This window comes from Zeugodacus cucurbitae, chromosome 2 (assembly GCF_028554725.1).
Source record: "Zeugodacus cucurbitae isolate PBARC_wt_2022May chromosome 2, idZeuCucr1.2, whole genome shotgun sequence".
Lineage (NCBI taxonomy): Eukaryota > Metazoa > Arthropoda > Insecta > Diptera > Tephritidae > Zeugodacus > Zeugodacus cucurbitae.
In genome coordinates, this window is record NC_071667.1 from 22,691,520 (window position 1) to 22,710,194 (window position 18,675).

The window sequence follows — 18,675 nt, forward strand, 5'->3', positions numbered from 1 at the left end:
GTTATGGTTGCCACGACTAGAACAATCCACAAAAGACAGTCAACATTAATTAAAAAATATACAATATTTTTATTTTCAATGATTCTGAATGTTTGTACGTATATTTTTTTCACCAGTTTTTTTAAATTATTTCTTAATTAACTCTTTAATAAATGTATTATATAAAGTTTACAAACAGTGCGAATATACAATATTTTCCTACATGGGCGTCTTTACTGTTCTCAGTTTTGACAGCTTTTATTAAATATTTTGAGAACAGTATGAATAGATTTTCCTCACAATAAATTTCCGTGTTAAAAGGAGGTGCAGTCTTTTTTTAATTTATTAAAATTTGTGCTAATAGTTTCTAAAATATTCACATTTTCTCATTTTAGAAAACCGAGGGTTTCCGCAACATAATAAAGACACTGGTTGTTGTTGGCATACATTGCTGGAAAGAAAGGAATTGAATTGAATTGAGGACTGCCAGCAACGTGTGTTATATCGTTCGCCAAAATTCAGAACCACTAGTGTCTGTATGTGTGTGTAATATAAATTTAAATCAGTCAGGAGGCGGGGGAGCACCAGCAGTGATAGTCAGCAGCTGTTAAAATGCCAGGCAAAGTCGGTGTAAAAATTAAAGCTGGGCGCAACTTGCCCGTAATGGATAGAAGTAGTGACACCACCGACGCATATGTGGAAATAAAATTGGGCAATGTTACCCATAAAACAGATGTCTGTCGTAAAAGTTTAAATCCACAATGGAATACTGATTGGTAAGTGGACATTGCAAGTGACACGCGGGCTATATGAATTTTGCGCTTTGTGTCAGTTTTAAAGTATGTTGTCACTATGATTAAAATTGATAATAACTTGACAAGATAAGCTGGACTAAGTAGCAGAAGAGATATGATGCCAATTGTGTTATTCTTTTGTATTGATTAAACGTTAAATAACTAAAATTATACATTTATTGATAACTTCAACTAATTTAATTTTAATTAAATCATTAAAATAGGTTCCGTTTCGAAGTGGACGATGCTGAACTACAAGATGAACCATTGCAGATACGTTTGATGGACTATGACACATACTCAGCTAACGATGCCATTGGAAAAGTGAATATAAGTTTAAATCCTTTATGCTTGGAAATGTCGGGACCAACAACGCATGGAAAGGGTACAGTCTTATCCGGCTGGATACCAGTTTTCGATACAATGCACGGCATACGCGGGGAAGTTAATGTGATAGTCAAAGTAGACTTATTTTCCGATTTAAACAAATTTCGACAGAGCTCATGCGGAATACCATTCTTCCATTGTAAGCTAAATTGATGTGAAGTCTTTGAACTGATATTTAAGATATATTTTAATTTATAGCGCAATGTATACCCTATGGTTATCGCGCCCAGATGATACATGGTTTTGTGGAGGAACTTGTCGTTAACGACGATCCAGAATATCAGTGGATAGATAAAATACGTACCCCGCGTGCTTCCAATGAAGCTAGACAAGTGGTATTTCTCAAATTGTCGGGACAAGTAAGTGTCAACTAAAATAAAATAGAATTTTACAAAGTTATTTGAGTTTCTGTTATATGACTAAAATTTCGTTTTTGCAAAGGTGCAACGTAAAATGGGCCTAAAAGCTATAAATATGGGTGCAAATGCCGTTATTGGCTATACGCAATGCTTTGACTTGGAGGGCGATGTAGGTGTGGTGGCGCGTGGAATTGGCACTGCAGTGACCTTGATCAAAGATACAAGCAGCAGCCAAACAGCGGCAGGTACCGCAGATAATGCGCTAATTGAAGAGTGAGTATTACCTTTTATAGATGTTGTATGTCTATTTTAATAGAAATACGTTTATCTTCATACATACAGATATGTATACTATATTTTTTTCTACGTATCTATGTTCAATACATGTGTGTTTATATGTGCATGACCCATTGTTGTGTTTGTAGCAACATAAAGCGTTCATAAAAAATTGCCGCTGCCAACGCTGCTGATGATATAAGTTTATGAACAAACAAAAGTGTACGCACACAGTTACCTACAAACACACACATTGAGATGTTTATGCAGTTATTTTTGCTATAGAATGCATGGACAGACCGAACACAAAATTACATTTTGTACACATATGCATAAAAGAGGCCAAGGACATGCATATACAGATGCGTCTTATTAAAATTATGAAAAAAGCGGCAATAGGGAAATAAGAAATTAAGCAACGAATATGCTTTGATATCTATGAAACACATTTATACGCATACATATAGCAAAATAGGCTCCGCGTCGTATAAGTAACATGATTAAGGGGCACACCTAGTGTAATGGCCTAAAAAAAAGGTGATTTTTGGGAATTTTTATTAAAAAAAAATACTTTATCAATTATTTCAAAATTTGAAGAATATTTTTATACATGTTTCAAGAATATACAGTGAAATTTTTGAAGAAAAAAATTAAATATTTTTTAAAACTAGATAATATTGTCTGTACGATACGATAAAAAAATCAAAAATTGACAATATGGCGGCGTTTTAAAAAAAATAGTCGAATTTTACCCAAAATTTTGGTCGTTTTTGGCCTGCTAAAATTCGATTTTTTGATAAGATCAAAAATCGATAGCTCATTGTACGGAGAACTATATATGTAAAAAAAAATTCGATAGTGATCGGATCATTTGTTTGTGAGTAATCACTGCAGCAAATTCGGAAAATGCTGTTTCGAGAAAAACGCGTTTAAAAATAAAATGATCGTTTTCATTGTTACCGAGCGGCTGCTCTTTAAATTGCTATAACTCAAAAACTATTTGAAATTTTAATATGTCATTTTTTTTGTAATTTACCAAAATATGAAAAAAAAAACAAAAAATCGATTTTTTTGAAATTTCAAACTAGGTGTGCCCCTTAATGAAGTAAGGCATGTGCATATGATTATGTGCTGTTCGATTTGTAGATTTATTTTTTCATAATTAATTAAAGTGATGCTATATACTCGGAACATGAAAGTTAACTATATTCTATGCTAGTTAACACCTTAAATATTGTGACGTGTTTAATATTGTATGTTATGTTGTCTACGTACGTGTGTGTATCTATCAAAGACTATACTATATATTTATTAATATATTTTACAATATATTATATATATGTACAAGCACAACTGTGATATTAAATTTATTAATATCTTTTCCCTCTCCTTTAAAACCACCAAAACCAAAACAAACAAATTTCTTCTCACTCCAATCATTTTGTGCGCTGCTAATACAATTCTTTAACGTTGTATGTATGTAAATAAATTCAAATCATATAATTCTACTTATCAACTATCAATATTAAACTCGAATAACTTTCATCAATGTACAAATAAAACGCGATAAACTGTTTGCAACTACTTGTTTATAACATCAAATTGAATTTTGTTTTATAAAATTAAAAATTCGTTTGTTATGTTGTATTTGTAAACCCCTAATGGCACTGCGTACGCAAAACCTATGTGTTTTTTTGCGCTTGCGTACATATGTACATATGATCATTTAAACTCCACGTACTCTTTGTTCGTTTTTCGTTAACGTTACGCATTACGTTCTGCTCAATAACAAAAATTACACCACCTGCCCTTACCCCCGCGCCTGTATTAAATGATATTGCCAACAAATTGCATTTGAAATGATACGTTGTTGTTGTTGGTGGGTGGCAGACGTACCATGAAGTACATAGAATTTCTGACAGGTTCGCACATCAATCTGGCCGAACAGCCACGTCCTTGCGAGTTGCAAATACGCAAATCTCGCTCAACGACACTATTCGATCTGCAGCACGCCAATACGGGCGCTATGGAAGATAATGAAATAATGCATGACCTTATGCGCCAGGAAGATGGGCGCGGTGAAAAGCCGGCAAAAAAGTTACGCCATCAAATGAAACGATTTACACACTCCTCACGCAATATGCTTAACGAAAAGTATAATGCATTCATGCGTAAATTTGGTGAGAGCGTTGAATCCAAGTCGCCAAGCAGCACTTCACGTTCGTTAAGCAGCCTCTGCGCCAGCGGCGGTCTGATCAAAGATGACGCAACTAGCTCAGCTTCGTCGGGTCGCAGTTCAACGGGCACCGCTTACGATATGCGCCGACGTCCCAGTTTCAAGGCTAAATATAAGATGTTTGGCGTTGTGACAACCAAACCGTTCTTGCAGCGCCAAACGACGGTGAAGCGTAGCAGTGGGAGCGGCAGCACAAGTGGTAGTGCTGCTGTCAATCCATATGCCATCCTGCGTTCGGTGAGCGCCGAATATAACGCGCCGTGCAAGACGGGCTCACCGATAATCGCGTCGATATCCGAGTATTCGGATAGTACACGCTCCTCGCCAAACATTTGCGGCGATGGCCACGACGATTTCGATTACGACGAAGAGCAGTTAGCGGCAATGCTTGAGTTGCAGCGTGCGCATGGGCAGCAAACCCAGTTCTATGGTAATAAGCATTACGATTACAACACATCATCACTGGCGAGTGGTAGCTGTGATCGTAGCGATAGTAGTAGCTGTGTGGATGTGGTGGCCGCCATCGGTGGCTATCATCCATTTGACGAATTCACGCAGCACCAGCCGCATCAGCTACAGCTGAACGTAGACGATACAGCCACGATTCATTCATGTTCGCCGCATGCGTTTTCGCTAAACAACTCAGACAGTTCTGGGTCGGAGGCAGATTTGGCGCGTGAATTGGCGCGAGGCGAGGCGGAGGAACATGTGAAAATGCAGAAATATCTGAAGATATGCAAGGATACCGAAGAAGTCGATGCCAAGTGGATACAGCCAAGCGAATTTGAATTTGATGATAGTTTAACTGATTTGACACCACGGCGCTCATTGCTGCGCGACCTGAAGATTTTGTCGCAACATGTGCAGGTGCCCCCAACTGCGTGAATATAGTAAAAATATATTTCCCAAAAACTTTTAATACTTGTTTTTTAACATTAGAAAGCTCGGTGATTGAATATAAGATTTTAAGAATTATTAATTTAGCGCCAAATTTTATACTTATTTATAAAAACTAGTGCGCAGAAAAGTATGCAATAACACAATTTCATTGCCTACAATTAGGCGTTATATTAAACATTTGCACCTATCGGTATAACGAAGTTCTTGCAATGATATAAATTAGTTGTAATAAACTTTTCCACTTCTAATTTGAATATTAAAAGTTTTCGGGAGATATTCTTTGGAGTTTTCACTGATTTCTCGAAATCTCCTCTAATCACATCCGTTCAAAGTCAACTGCTTACTTGCCCTGCTGCTTATATTCCAGGATTTTATACACTCAAAGCCTAAGAAAGTTGAACAATCACCAATGCCATCGCCACAACAACAACGTCGCACTGCAGCGCCTTCTCAGGGAAATAAAAATTTGCTCCTAAAACCGCCTTCAGAGGAGAGTAAAGCATATTATTCCTCACAACCGGAGATTTGTCTAAATTGGGATGGCGATATGTGCGCACCAGCATCACCAACTACACTCATTGCCCATTCACGTTCGCTAATCAATCTTAGACGCAGCGACTCCAATTCGCCAACAACAACAGTTAACAAGGCTAATGGGCCAGAGCTTGACTTAACCACCACCAAAGATGATATGTACGCTACTAATGCCTATGCCTATGGTTATGTTTCGGACTCGGATTGTAGCTCTGCTTATCTGCCAGTCACTGTTAAATCATTCGCTAATAATGCCAATTGTCCTGTATTTAAAATTTGTCCCTCTACCCCTTCACCTTCGGAAACTGATTTGAAGATACCCTTTATAGAAGACGATGCTTCGACTGTGGTGGATGACAGCGGCTCAGAGACCACCGACATACCCACACCGATCTTAGGCAACAGCACACTTAGCATAGCTACCGTTAGCGCTGCAACGCCGCTAGACGTTACTGATTCTATTGCCAATTCCCCTATAACTAACAGAAAGTACGTAGTAGGCAATACATCTTGTAGTAGTATTAGTAGTCCACAGCGCTCCCCTAGTACTCCCAATGTTCCCAATCCCAATTCTATAAATACATATAAAAAATCTACTAATCATAATAGTAATAATAATGTAAATTCACACTTGCTTGCACCACCGCCATTGCCATTGCCATTACCATTGCCGTCATCGCCCACGCTATCATCATCGCGTACGCTAACGTCAACGCAAACGCTCGTAAATGCGCCCGTGCCGCCTACCTCATCGCCATGCACACCGCTACTTTGCACCAAAAATCGTCAACACCGTCCGCGCGAACATCATCATCCGCATCATCATAGGTCATTGAATGAGGTGAATGCAGCAGTGGCGTCCAACAATGCCTTGGTGGCAGCAGCGGCCGCCGCCTCGTCCGGCATCACAGACAGTCCCAGTTTGAAGCGGTTCGCATCACCGGCACAGGCCGCAGTGGTGGCAGCAGCCGCCGCACAGCCCAGCGCCAACACTTTAGCCAGTGCACCGTCATCAGCATCACTTGTAGCGGGAGCCAACAGCAACGCGGCTCGTACCAAACTCGCCGCAAGCCCGTCGAAGCTTGCATTGAATAATGTGGCTACTGCTGCCTCAAGCAATGCAACAACAACTGCGGCTACTGCACTCAACATGAGTATTTCATCAACGGCGTCGACCGTAGACGGTGGTGCGACTAACTCAATACCAGCACCAGCGATTGCGTCGAAGGAATCGTTGCCGACCGAAATGTGTCGACGCTCGTCCGACTCAGACTTGAGCATAACGCCAAAAGGTAAGTTTGATTTTCTTTTTCTCACCAACACTATTGATTATAATGATTAGAGCTTTGCAGTGCAGTGTGTGGTGAGTTTCAAAATGTGTGTAGTGTGCCTGAAAGTATGCTATTTATATTTATTTCATATATTCAACACCGATAGTATTATATAGCGAAAAATATTAACTGTATAAAGCAATTACCGAGTCATCTCATCATTCATACTTTTTCAAAACAGACTTTAATACAGCATAGTTAGGTGTATGTGTTAGAAATAATATATTGTCTTTCACTCTAATTTTCGAAGCATTATTTCTATGACTTTGTTGGTCTTATATCCAGTAAGGCTCAAAACACACCGGATTAGTCAAGACGTCTTGTCTTGTCTGACACGACAACATCCAATAGCTTCATATGTGTCAACCCACATCGAATAAGACGAGACAGAAAACAAAATATGTTTAAAGACATCACTGACGTCTGACAATCTCGCGAAAGTCCTCAGTCTCTTTTTTACTTCTACGCATATACGAAAGCCCTTTGATAACTACTAAGCCTACAAAAAAGTATCAATTCTCAATCAATTTATTTCACAACATAGTCTGTCTAGATACATTCACGCGACAATGCTCCAATTCCTTAAACCCGTCTGAAAATACGTAACGCATAGCTCTTTGGCATCTTTTAGCAGAATCCCAGAGAACAGTGGCCATCATCTTTTCGGCTGCGTTTCCTGCGTGTGAGCCATCTTTGTGCCACCTGATCTTGGTTTATCATATACCGACGTGAATCCACATTAAATCTCGTTAAACCAATTTTTGACGATCGCCTTTGAAGGAGAAGAGATACCGTATGAGACTACACAATAATAATAAATGTCTTTGGACTAGCTAGATCCAATCCAAACCTTGTTCGTGGTTCTTATGTTGGAAAACGATTTCCGTGACTCCATTAAATTAGTCATAAATTGATTCACTAGAACAGCTCGATGCTTTCCTTTATAACATTCCGTAGGGGATGATGTTTTGTCCCACTTTCAAAATAAAGTAAAATAATAATAATTATGATAATATTATGATTACATTAGGGCCTGAAACATAATTCCTTAAAAGGTATAATACATATTGTAAACAAATCAAAAATTAATTATAATTCCTACAATATATTTCATGAATAAACCCTGCTAACTGACCTTATTAACAGAGGTTTAAATTCATATACTCGTACTCTTATTGAAATAACCCCCGTCATTTGTTCTCTCCTCATGCTAACCGCACAAAAACTAACATTTGAAAATAAAAACAGTTTTACATCGCAAAAGTAAGTAAAAATTAAAAAAAAACAGTATGGTCTTGTGCCTCTCTAATTTTTGTCTCTTTGTCTTTGCGCTCGCTCTATTTTACCCTTAATTAATATTATTGATGTAGTGTGTAATTAATTTTTGCTGTACTGTAATACCAATACAAAAAACGTAATCGTAATTTTTGTATAAGGCTACGTGCATAGTAGAGCTGCGAGGCGTGCGTCGATTTGTTCGTAATTTATTAAAGACAATTTTGATTGATCATTTTAATTGTTTATCTCTAAAAATATTTCTAATCATTTTTCATCACGTCTACTATGCTCTTGGCTTTATGCTAATAATTATCGATCTTCAAAAGATTTTATCGATAAAAAGTTGGTGTTTACATTTTCCATATTCGCTGCTCTCCTTAAATGTTGTTCATTGTTCTTTCTCTTCTTTATATTTTGTAGGAGAATGTAGGAATGGGCATTACATACAGTTTGCCACCAAAAAACCGTACAAAACCTTGAAATCAATTTTTTTAAATAGCTGGAATCGCTTATTTTGTCTAGTTTCCCCCTTTCGGTTCACTTAAGAGCATTTTCTTTTATCTCAAGTGTTAAATGGTGTATACGGACTCCAGAGGCTCTAAACGGAGTAAAAAATGTTATTAAAAGAGTAGTACCAAAGATTTCAAAATCTTTTTCACTAGCAACTTGAACTAATAAGCCAAGTAATTTATATAATAATCGAGATAAAAGATTTCCTAAAATTGAACCTGTTATTTGATATTTTCTTTCAATAGCCTCGTTTTCGTGGAGCTCTTTACTGAGTGTTTTCCTGTACTTACTGTCATTTTTTTCCCCCATTCTTCTTTGTGTAATTTAAGAACACAAAAAATATTCCAAAAAATACATAAAATCTTAAATTTTATTATTCGATTTCTTATTGTTTATCGTTTTAGTAACGATGATTAATCGATACAATTTCGACAACACTAAGGTTAAAATGTATACAGCCCAACAATTTTAAATCTGCAAATTAACGAAGGGGTTTTAGTAATTTAGTTTCGAAAACCAATACTGGGATTTGTGCGGCAATTTAATTGAGTTCTACTTGTCGTTGTTAGTTTTTGAAAAACTAATAAAAAGTGACTGTTTATTATTGTATTTGGTATGAATGTGGCATGTTGATTATTATATCTGCATACATATATAAATATATCTCCTCAGAGCATGTGCATACATTATAGTTTTAAAGACATTAATTCACATCAATTTAACTGTCCATACAATGTTTTTACACATACAAAAAATAAAATACATACATACAAGCATATTTGTATGCATATTTGTATACATATTAAAAAATATTATGAAACACATAAAATTTACCTATGAAATTCGAAAAAAAACCATTACGTACTTACATTCTTTTTTACCGAATATCAGAGTGAATTAATTAAAATAAGACAAGTAAGGAAAGGCTAAGTTCGGGAGCAACAAACATACTCACGCAATTTATTCATTTAGTTTTATTAAGATAACGCACAAATTTACCCATAAATTCGGCATAAAGTTCAATAGAAAAACGAAAATCATCATATATATGTAGTATATGAGGGCTGAGGTAATTCCTGAACCGATTTCGCTCATTTTCACCACCCAGGTACACTATATCCAAGACTATAAGTTCACTTACTTTTCCTAAGATATCTCACACTAGGGGGATGGGGTCATATGTAGAAGTTCACGCAAGTGAGGAAAGTTTCTGATTGCCATTCACTTGGGAGTGGCCAGGAACGATTCTTTTGCATATGACTTAAGCAGCTCACGACTTCCGGTTTTAGACCAAGTATCCCCTGGGTAGCTAACAGACATCCGTTTGGAGGCGAGCTAAAGTGAGAAGGCGAAACCCGCTTGTGCGGTTGTGCGTAGGGCTTGGGACCCACCACATAAAAAAAATCTCCCCAATGAAAACATTAATCGATATATGCGGAATAAATCCCACCGTATTTTTGAAAAACCTATAATTAGGTATATGAGAGCTAGGGAAAGTTATGAGCCGATTTTAACCATTTTTGGTACAGAGATACACTATTAGAAGAATAATATTCCCTCTGAATTAAATGAATATATATGAGAGATTTACCGATATTTTCGGTGAAAAACTACCCTTAAGCACTGAGTTCTTTATGGTCGATATCAGGGACCTTGAAATTGTGTAGTCCGATCTCGACAAATGTTCCACAAGTGTTACCTCAACTCAAATACAGCATTTGTGTAATTTTTTATTCCGCCATCTTCATTGGTTCTTAATGTATATATTATAAACTGAAGGAATCAGATGGAATACAAAATTGAGTTACATGGGAAGTAAGCACGGTTTTGAACCGATTTCGCCCATATTCCATCCGTGTCATCAGGGTGTCAAGAAAATATTATGTACCGAATTTCACTGAAATGGGTCAAGTGGTTACTGAGATATGGTTTTTGACCGATAAGTTTTTTCTATTTAAAAAAACAATCTGATTGCAACCTTCCTCTACATATCTTCTGTAAAATTTAGTGTTTCTGATGTTTTTCGTTAATGAGTTAACGCATTAAATTACATCTAAATATGCCCCTCCCTAGTGAGATCCTCTGTACCAAATACTACTTTCATAACTTTATTTATGGCTTAGTTATTACACAATATTGGTTTTCTGTTTTCGACATTTTATGGGCGTGGCAGTGGTCCGATTTCGCCCATTTACCACCAACCTTCTTATGGTGTCAAGAAACACGTGTACCAAATTTTATCAAGATATCTCAATTTTTACTCAAGTTATCACTTGCATGGTCGGACGGACATATAGCCGTCCGGATTTCAAATCAAAGATTTAGTATAATTAATAGGCTAGAAGAATCTGAACATCTGGATTCAGATGAAGTTCTGTAATTGGAAGACATTGTAGTGCCCTGTGACCATCTTGTGAATCTCATAATCATCTTTTGGTCTCATATTATAGTCTTCGCCTTCTTTGAAACATATTGTTCCATTGTCTCTGGTGTGAATTTCTTCTTCTTGACTAGCGTAGACACCGCTTACGTGGTTATAGCCGACCACAACAGCGCGCCACGCTTTTGGCAGTTTGGCGCCAATTGGTAATACCAAGTGAAGACAGGTCCTTCTCCACCTTGTCCTTCCATCGGAATGGAGGCCTCCCTCTTCCTCGGCTTCCACCAGCGGGTAGTGCATCTGGTATGAACTAGTGGATCCATATATCCATTGGTTATGAAACAACGCAGCAATTTTTGGATCATACTTAACCTTGTTGTCCAGAGGCCCCTTTCCTCCCATTCCACCCATCCTCCCAACAGTGTTTTTCTAATCGGGCCTACGTATCTAATATTTATAGTTATGATCCTTGGTAGAAAAAAATGGTAAACGTATTGAAGCATTGTTTCATCGATACAAACTCTTCATTTCATCTATCTATTGATGTGTATGTATGTATTTATGTAAGTCGATGGTGTAACTTTATAACTGAACATCAATGTACCTGTCTAACGCCGCATACAAACACCTACACAGACACACCAACACATTGTCCTAGAATCTCTGGTATATGTTGATGAATATATTTATATCATTTTACATATTATTTATGAAATACAACTTGTTAACTGTGCTTGCTTTCCCTTCGTTTAGGAAATTCATTGTGTGTGGCCAGTGAACGCTTGGTAGCCGCTACAGCGTTGATGCGTCTCAATCAACCGTTAGGCGGTAAAAATGCCAACACGGACGCCATGGATGGCCTATTGGAGTATCCCTTCCTAACCATGACAAAATATCCACCTGGTTTCATATTGCATCTGGGTGCCACCGTAGCCGCGCGTTCCGTGAAATTGCTGGAGCGTGTGCCCAATCCCGATGAGCCTGAGGTGCGCGATTCTTGGTGGACGGAATTGCGCATGGAAATACGTTCGCATGCGCGTGCGCTGGGTTGTAATGTAGTGCTGGGTTACTCGGAAGCGACGACCATATCGTAAGTGGTCATTCTAAAGTATATTCGTATATCTCTTATATCCAATCTGTTTTGATCTAACCATTACAATACTGTGGATGTGTATATGTTCCCCTTATTGATTTGTCCTACTCTAATATTTTGTTTCTCAATTCCAGCGACGATGTTTGTGTGCTCTCCGCAACGGGCACAGCGGCTGTTATTAATATGGCCTACAACCGTTCCGTATCCCAAACTGATATACTCAACGCAGCTGTGAAGCCGGTCGGTATCGGCATTGGCATGAGCAGCACAGGTGGCGCAATGTCAGCATCGCTAGAAGAACGCGAAACGCTCAAAGATGTGCGTAACGGCATTGCAAACGAAGCGATTTCATCGCTCACGAAGGAAACAACGATGTCCTCATCACTTGGAACGTCAATACATGGTTCAGCGGGTAAGAGAAATGCCATATCGGCGGCAAGTATGGGTGTAGTGAAAGGTTCCCCATGTAGTGTATGTCATGTGCCGTACAATTTGGCGTCGGTGCCGTTCAATGTGAAAATGAAAAAATGCGCCATCTGTCGGAAAGGACGTGTACCAGATGTGCTGTTGGCGACACTCGAGGTGCCGGAGCGACTGCATGTCACCGGGCGTGGTTGTTTCATGCAGGCGCAGGTAGTACGTGCTAAAAAAGACCTACGATCAGAGCTTAATGCTAAAGAGATATCGGATGGCTTGCCATTTCTGGAGTATGAATTGCATCGTGTACTAATCAATAAGTTGAAGGCGAAGGGTATGAATGCCATTTTCGGTTTGAGAGCGCAGGTGGCCATTGGTGAGCGCATGATAGCGCTCATAGCGACGGGCACAGCGCTTTTCCTGAGTGCGCTGCCGGTCCCGCAGGTGCCGAAGATAGTGGCTGGCAATTCGTGGACGGACAAACAGAAATTGAATGAATTGCAAAAGAAATTGCAGGAGACATTCGAACGCAATCAGGAAGTTTATCAGCTCAAATGTATAGATCCAGATTTAATAGGCAGCGGTGTGGCAACGCTGGACAAACAATCCGATACCGATGACTCGGATGATGAAGTGATCGAGATCGATTTGAATTGTGGCAATAAAGACACCTGTGTGCTGGAGGTAGACGATATTGAGGATTTGGAAATAATTTCTTTGCTCATGGAAACTTATCCGCCAGAAGGTTTCCACGTCGTCAACACGCAAAGCGTGCCGGGCATGCTGGAAATGGAGGCGGTGAAGAATCTGCAGATGTTCTCGCAAGTATGGCGCGCCAAATTGGATGTCAGCCAAAACATTAGTGGCTTCCCCAAACACTTTCAGCGGTGCGCACTCAAATTGATTATATTATGAGTCAATAGAAAAATATTCGAAATAATATTTATTTCTTTTCCAGAATTTTGCAGACAATTTACTTTAAATTGCGCACAATGATACCCTGTGCCATTTGTGATCTGAGATTCCGACTCGATTTACCGGAGAGTGTAAGTATTGCTTTACAATAACTACAACCTTCTTCTCACAAAATTTCAAAATTATATAATTAATAACATTTCAAACCTACAGGATCAGATACAGCTGCTGGTGACTGGCATGGCAATCGGTCTTGATGATGCAAATAAATTCAAATATCGTCGTAAGGCGGCCGCAACCGCTTTTACGAATGGCACAGCCGCCGATGCGCCCGATACGAATGGTTTAAATGCAGGCAATAAGCGTACGCTACAAGAGGAAGATTACATTTTCCCGCTGGACGAAGATCAAATGGTGGAGACACCAACACCTACATCAAATCTTCCGCCTTACGGCTTAAATAGCTTTAAATTGGCGAAAACTTCACCCTCACGACAGCAGAGCAAGAAAGGCACTCTTGTTAGTCGCAACAATTACGTGAGTGTTTAGTTTCTGTTTACTATTTTGGCTAAAAATTGTAAAATAAATTTATTTCTGTTTTCAGTTCCCATTACGCGATCGCTATGGCGTAGATATTTCACCACTTAGCTTTGTGCCAGGTGGACGCATTGACAAGTATCTCGGTAATTTGAACTTCTTTTTCATACGTGAAACAACTTCAATACGAGAGACTGGCGGTATTAGCGGTTTTGTGCATTCGTTCATAACGGAGGTAAGAAAGATTTTGGTGAAATGCCGTCAAAAATATATTGAGATATTACATTTTGTTAATTATACTCTCGCAACAAAGGGGCAATTTTGATGTAATTTTTTTGGGAAAGTAGCGTGGCCCGCCCCCAAAAATGTTTTTTGTATATATCTCGCAAACCAATAAAGCTACATAAACCAAACCCCCCTTTAGTACTCCATTACACACCATAAAAATAGTTGAAATCGGATAATCACGCCCACCTCTCATACAAAGGTTATGTTGTTGTTGTTGTTGCTAAAAGTGTGTTCACTCACTAACGGAATTTTACAAAAGAGATGGCAGAAATAAGCTGCACTCAGATTTAAAAATACATGCATACTTGTAGAACAATTGTCGAAATCGGACTATAACTTATCAAGGTCCCTGATACCGAACATGAAAAACTCAGTGCCTAAGGGTAATTTTTCACCGAAAATATCTGCAAATCTCTCAGATAATTTAATGTAATTCAGAGTGAATCTATTTCTTCTAATTATGAATCTATTTCTTCTAATTGTTTGACTCTGAACCAAAAATTGTTAAAATCGGGTCATAACTTTCCCTAGCTACCATATGTCTAATTATAGGTTTTTCAAAAATACGGTGGGATTTATTCCGCATATATCGATTAATATGTGAGATATCTTAGCCCAAATAAGCGAGCGTGTAGTCTTTTATACAGCGTCTCTTGGTGGTGAAATATACTATACTATATATGATGATTTTCGTTATTCTATTGGACTTTATACCGAATACACGGTTCAAATTGTATGTTATCTTAATAAAAATATTTCAATACATTGCGAGTATATAAAATGTTCGGTTGTACCCGAACTTACCCTTTCCTTACTTGTTTTTTTTATAACCTATATTTTATTATTTTAACATACAAACAAACATGATCTATTTATAAATATAAAAATTCTTTCTATACATTCGAACTATGCCACTTTTCAGTTACTGGCGGTGGTTCGTGCACACATATCAGCGCTCGGCGGCAATGCCATGGTATCTTTCTATATGAGTGAACTGATATTAGTCGATAATCAGCATAAAAATCAAGTAAATACCAGTCAACCTCATCTATGTTATAACATCATTATTTTGATTGCTTTCATATTTTCCAGGGTCAATGTTTGATCAGCATCGGTGGTGATGCTGTCTACGTTTCCTATCATACCGATGACTGATACACGCGTCTTAAAGGCATATAGCGATTATTTTTCACCAATCGACCAAAAAGTCTATACTATTAAGCGCCACTGGCCGTGGGGGAAAATGACAAAAAGCTCAATAGCAAAATGAATACATTTTAAATGTTATTTAGTTGCTAATCAAAACAAACTACATCAAATGGCAAAACTATACTTTTTATCTGAATAATGCCATGCGTGTGTATTAAATTTGAAGCTTTAGTTTACCTATACAATTACCTATAATTTTGGTTTGCAGTAGACGGAAAGGATTTAAGAGAAATATTAGCGCGATTTTTAAAGCAAAAAATACTGAAATCAAAAATAGTAAAAAGTGCAAACAAATTTTTAAATAACTAAGCTAAAAATATATATGAACGCTCTCCATTGGAAATGCAGGCTCTCTCCAAGAATAAAGTGAAATTTTAAAATAATAGAGTTAGAATAAGAACTGTTATGGATTTGCATGCTGTTTGTTTGCTTGTTTTGTTGTAATAGGTATGAAACCTTTATGCATTGCAATAATTTTTGTACTTAGATTGTGAAATGCAAGCATTTTAAAAATTTCATAGTAAAAACTGAAGTTATTGCAAAAGATCTTGTTTGATTAAGCATTGTAAATAGCCAAACTGAAATGAGCTACTAAACATACAGTGTTTATTGTTGCGTAAATGCTTTAAAAACTTATGTTACAAAAAATAAATTCAATTAAAATCAAAATAATAGACATTTTAGACTCGACCACGCAATATATAGGAAATAAAAAGGGAAAATTATACTTGCAATCAACTTATACTCACCACATGGTGTATAAATAAAAATAAAAAAAAAATATATAAAAATCAATAATAAACAACCCTAAAACGATATTATAATGTACTTAGATATGCTCGTATAAATTATGCGGAATTATATAAATTATGAATTTGTTTTTATAGACTTGTATGTAACTGTTTATTGATTTGTTTATATTTATGAAAGACATTTTTTCATATCCCATTTATTTTATGCAATAAAGAAATTAATTAAATAAAAAAATATTTAATGTAGTTAAAACTTCTCCAAATCATATGAGAATAACAATAATATCTACTTTAATGGTTCTCAAACCATATTGTTGTTCATCTAATATTACAAATTTCTTGCTTGATCGCGTATAGGAAATAATTTATTTACAATAAGTAATCAACTAAGAGCACAGCCTTTTACTTAATATACTAGAAGGAACAGGTAAACAGCCAAGTTAGCTGAAGGTCCTCAAAGTATCTTCTCTTACGATATTTAAACATAACTAAACTACTACTCAGTCTACTTAGCTCATGCTATTTGCCAATGCAAAAATCTTTGAATACCACATCCAAAATGTCATCAGAACTAACATGTCCCGTTATACGTTCAATACATTTGAGTGCATTTCGTAGTTTTTGTGCTGAAATTGCAGTATCTGGAAAAATATCGGGCGCATATTCATTTAGGAAAATTTGTATGTGTTCAATGCAGCGTTCTAGCTGTTGGCGATAACGCGCGTGCGTAATGCGTGGATGTTCAGCCGTTGGTTGACCGCAGCTTTGGGGGAATAGAAAAAAAGGAAAATCTTTAAAAAATATATAATATATTTATAATATGCATTAAAACGTACAGTTCGCATAGTAGTTTTTCGAAGTGTGCTAAAAATGGTTGTGCAACGTCGGCTGATGGTTGTTTGGAAGTAATTGTCAGTACATTATCAATTTGCGTCAACTTTTGCAGTTCCGCCGATGAGAGTAAATCAATTTTGTTCGCTATCAGTTGTATACGCTTACCAACTAATTTATTGGCATCCAAGTCTAATTGTTGTAAATAGGTAGACTGATAATTTTGTGCCGATTGCTCGTTAGTGGAAATATTTTGAAGCAATTCGCGTGCATCTGTTAGTAGTAGTATTAAATCGGAATTCTGCAAGCATTCTTTTGCTCTGCTTATACCTTCCAACTCAACAACATCCTTCGTGTGTTTACGCAAACCGGCTGTGTCTGCAAAAACAACGGGGTAGCCACCAAAATTGTGTGTACTCTCTATGATATCACGAGTTGTGCCTGCTATTGGCGTTACAATGGCGATTTCTCGCTGACAAATCATATTTAGGAAACTGCTTTTGCCAACGTTTGGTGCACCGACAATAGCGGTACGCACACCATTCCTCAGCATTTCACCTTGACGTTGATCGTTTAAATGGACAGTTATTTCGGTTATGATAAGACGCAACTCTTTGGTTAACTGTAACACCACATCATCCTCAATATTTTCTTCTTCGGCAAAATCAATATAAGCCTCTAAATGCGCAGCGCAACGTATGAGTCGTTTGCGCCAATTGTCATAAACACGTGAAAGAGCGCCTGTACTTTGTAACATTGCCTATTAATATGTAATGAAATTAGTATATGGAATGGTGCATATAAAAATATTTAACAACCTGCTTTCGTTGTGCTTCTGTTTCAGCATGTATTAGATCAGCTAAACCTTCCACCTCAGTTAAATCAATTTTGCCACCATAAAATGCACGTTTAGTGAACTCACCAGCCGTTGCTGGCCGCAGACCGGGCACTTTGCCTAACGCATCCAACATTGCCGCTACTACAGCCAAAGAGCCATGCACCTGAAATTCACATGAATCTTCACCGGTGAAAGAAGCTGGCGCTGGAAACCAAAGCACTAAACCTTTGTCAATTATTTCTTTAGTAACTGGATGATAGATAGACTTTAAATATGCATAACGAGCTTTTAATTCATGCCGGTTACCGACTAATGTTTGTAGAGCATGACTGGTACGCGGTCCAGAAACGCGAATTACAGAGACTCCACACTTGCCATAGCCTATATAAAGAAATTTTGTTAGTGTCATATGTTATTTGCTCGCAGAAAACTACACAAACCTGAACTTAAGCTAAATATAGTGGAATCAGCAAGTGCATTTGTTATATTGCTCGAACAACGTGTAAAATATTTACAAGACCTTGTAATTTTATAGACGTGATTCATTTTCAAACAATTGAATTAATAGAGCCAGATACAAATATTTTTAATGCATATGCCTGACAAAAAGTAAACATTCGAACACAAATTTACAAACTTATAAATGCACAGCTGATTAGAGTAGAATGTTGCAAACTGCATTTTTATCGATAAAGTTCGATTATTTTATAGTTGTATTCACAATAGTATTTAGAGGTAGGCAGATAATTGCTAATTAGAATTTTTGCTGTTCACCCCAAAATATATATCCATTTCAAATTAAATATAAATTTTATGTAAACTAATGTAATA

The 18,675-nt window shown here is 37.3% G+C and overlaps 2 protein-coding genes across 4 annotated transcripts; one reads left to right on the forward strand and one right to left on the reverse strand.

Annotated features, from left to right (window-relative positions):
* The first annotated feature begins 148 nt into the window (after positions 1-148).
* LOC105215827 (C2 domain-containing protein 5) lies at positions 149-16,412 on the forward strand. Of its 2 annotated transcripts, XM_029042625.2 has the most exons (14): positions 149-303; positions 375-755; positions 998-1,299; positions 1,359-1,519; positions 1,602-1,792; positions 3,686-4,898; positions 5,299-6,757; positions 11,718-12,054; positions 12,192-13,361; positions 13,433-13,520; positions 13,603-13,926; positions 13,994-14,161; positions 15,137-15,241; positions 15,307-16,412. In XM_029042625.2, exons 2-14 carry the CDS (start codon positions 592-594, stop codon positions 15,367-15,369), a joined length of 5,745 nt encoding a protein of 1,914 aa, XP_028898458.2. In that variant the 5' UTR covers positions 149-303; positions 375-591; the 3' UTR covers positions 15,370-16,412. The 2 variants fall into 2 exon arrangements, with proteins under 2 accessions (XP_028898458.2, XP_011188280.1); XM_011189978.3 differs by lacking the exon at positions 3,686-4,898 and having other exon boundaries at positions 152-303; positions 6,294-6,757.
* LOC105215830 (tRNA modification GTPase GTPBP3, mitochondrial) lies at positions 16,298-18,590 on the reverse strand. Of its 2 annotated transcripts, XM_029042627.2 has the most exons (5): positions 18,285-18,590; positions 18,151-18,225; positions 17,825-18,093; positions 17,012-17,766; positions 16,298-16,938 (listed from the first exon to the last, which is right to left on the reverse strand). In XM_029042627.2, exons 1-5 carry the CDS (start codon positions 18,388-18,390, stop codon positions 16,695-16,697), a joined length of 1,449 nt encoding a protein of 482 aa, XP_028898460.2. In that variant the 5' UTR covers positions 18,391-18,590; the 3' UTR covers positions 16,298-16,694. The 2 variants fall into 2 exon arrangements, with proteins under 2 accessions (XP_028898460.2, XP_011188283.2); XM_011189981.3 differs by having other exon boundaries at positions 17,825-18,225; positions 18,285-18,585.
* Positions 18,591-18,675: the final 85 nt, after the last annotated feature.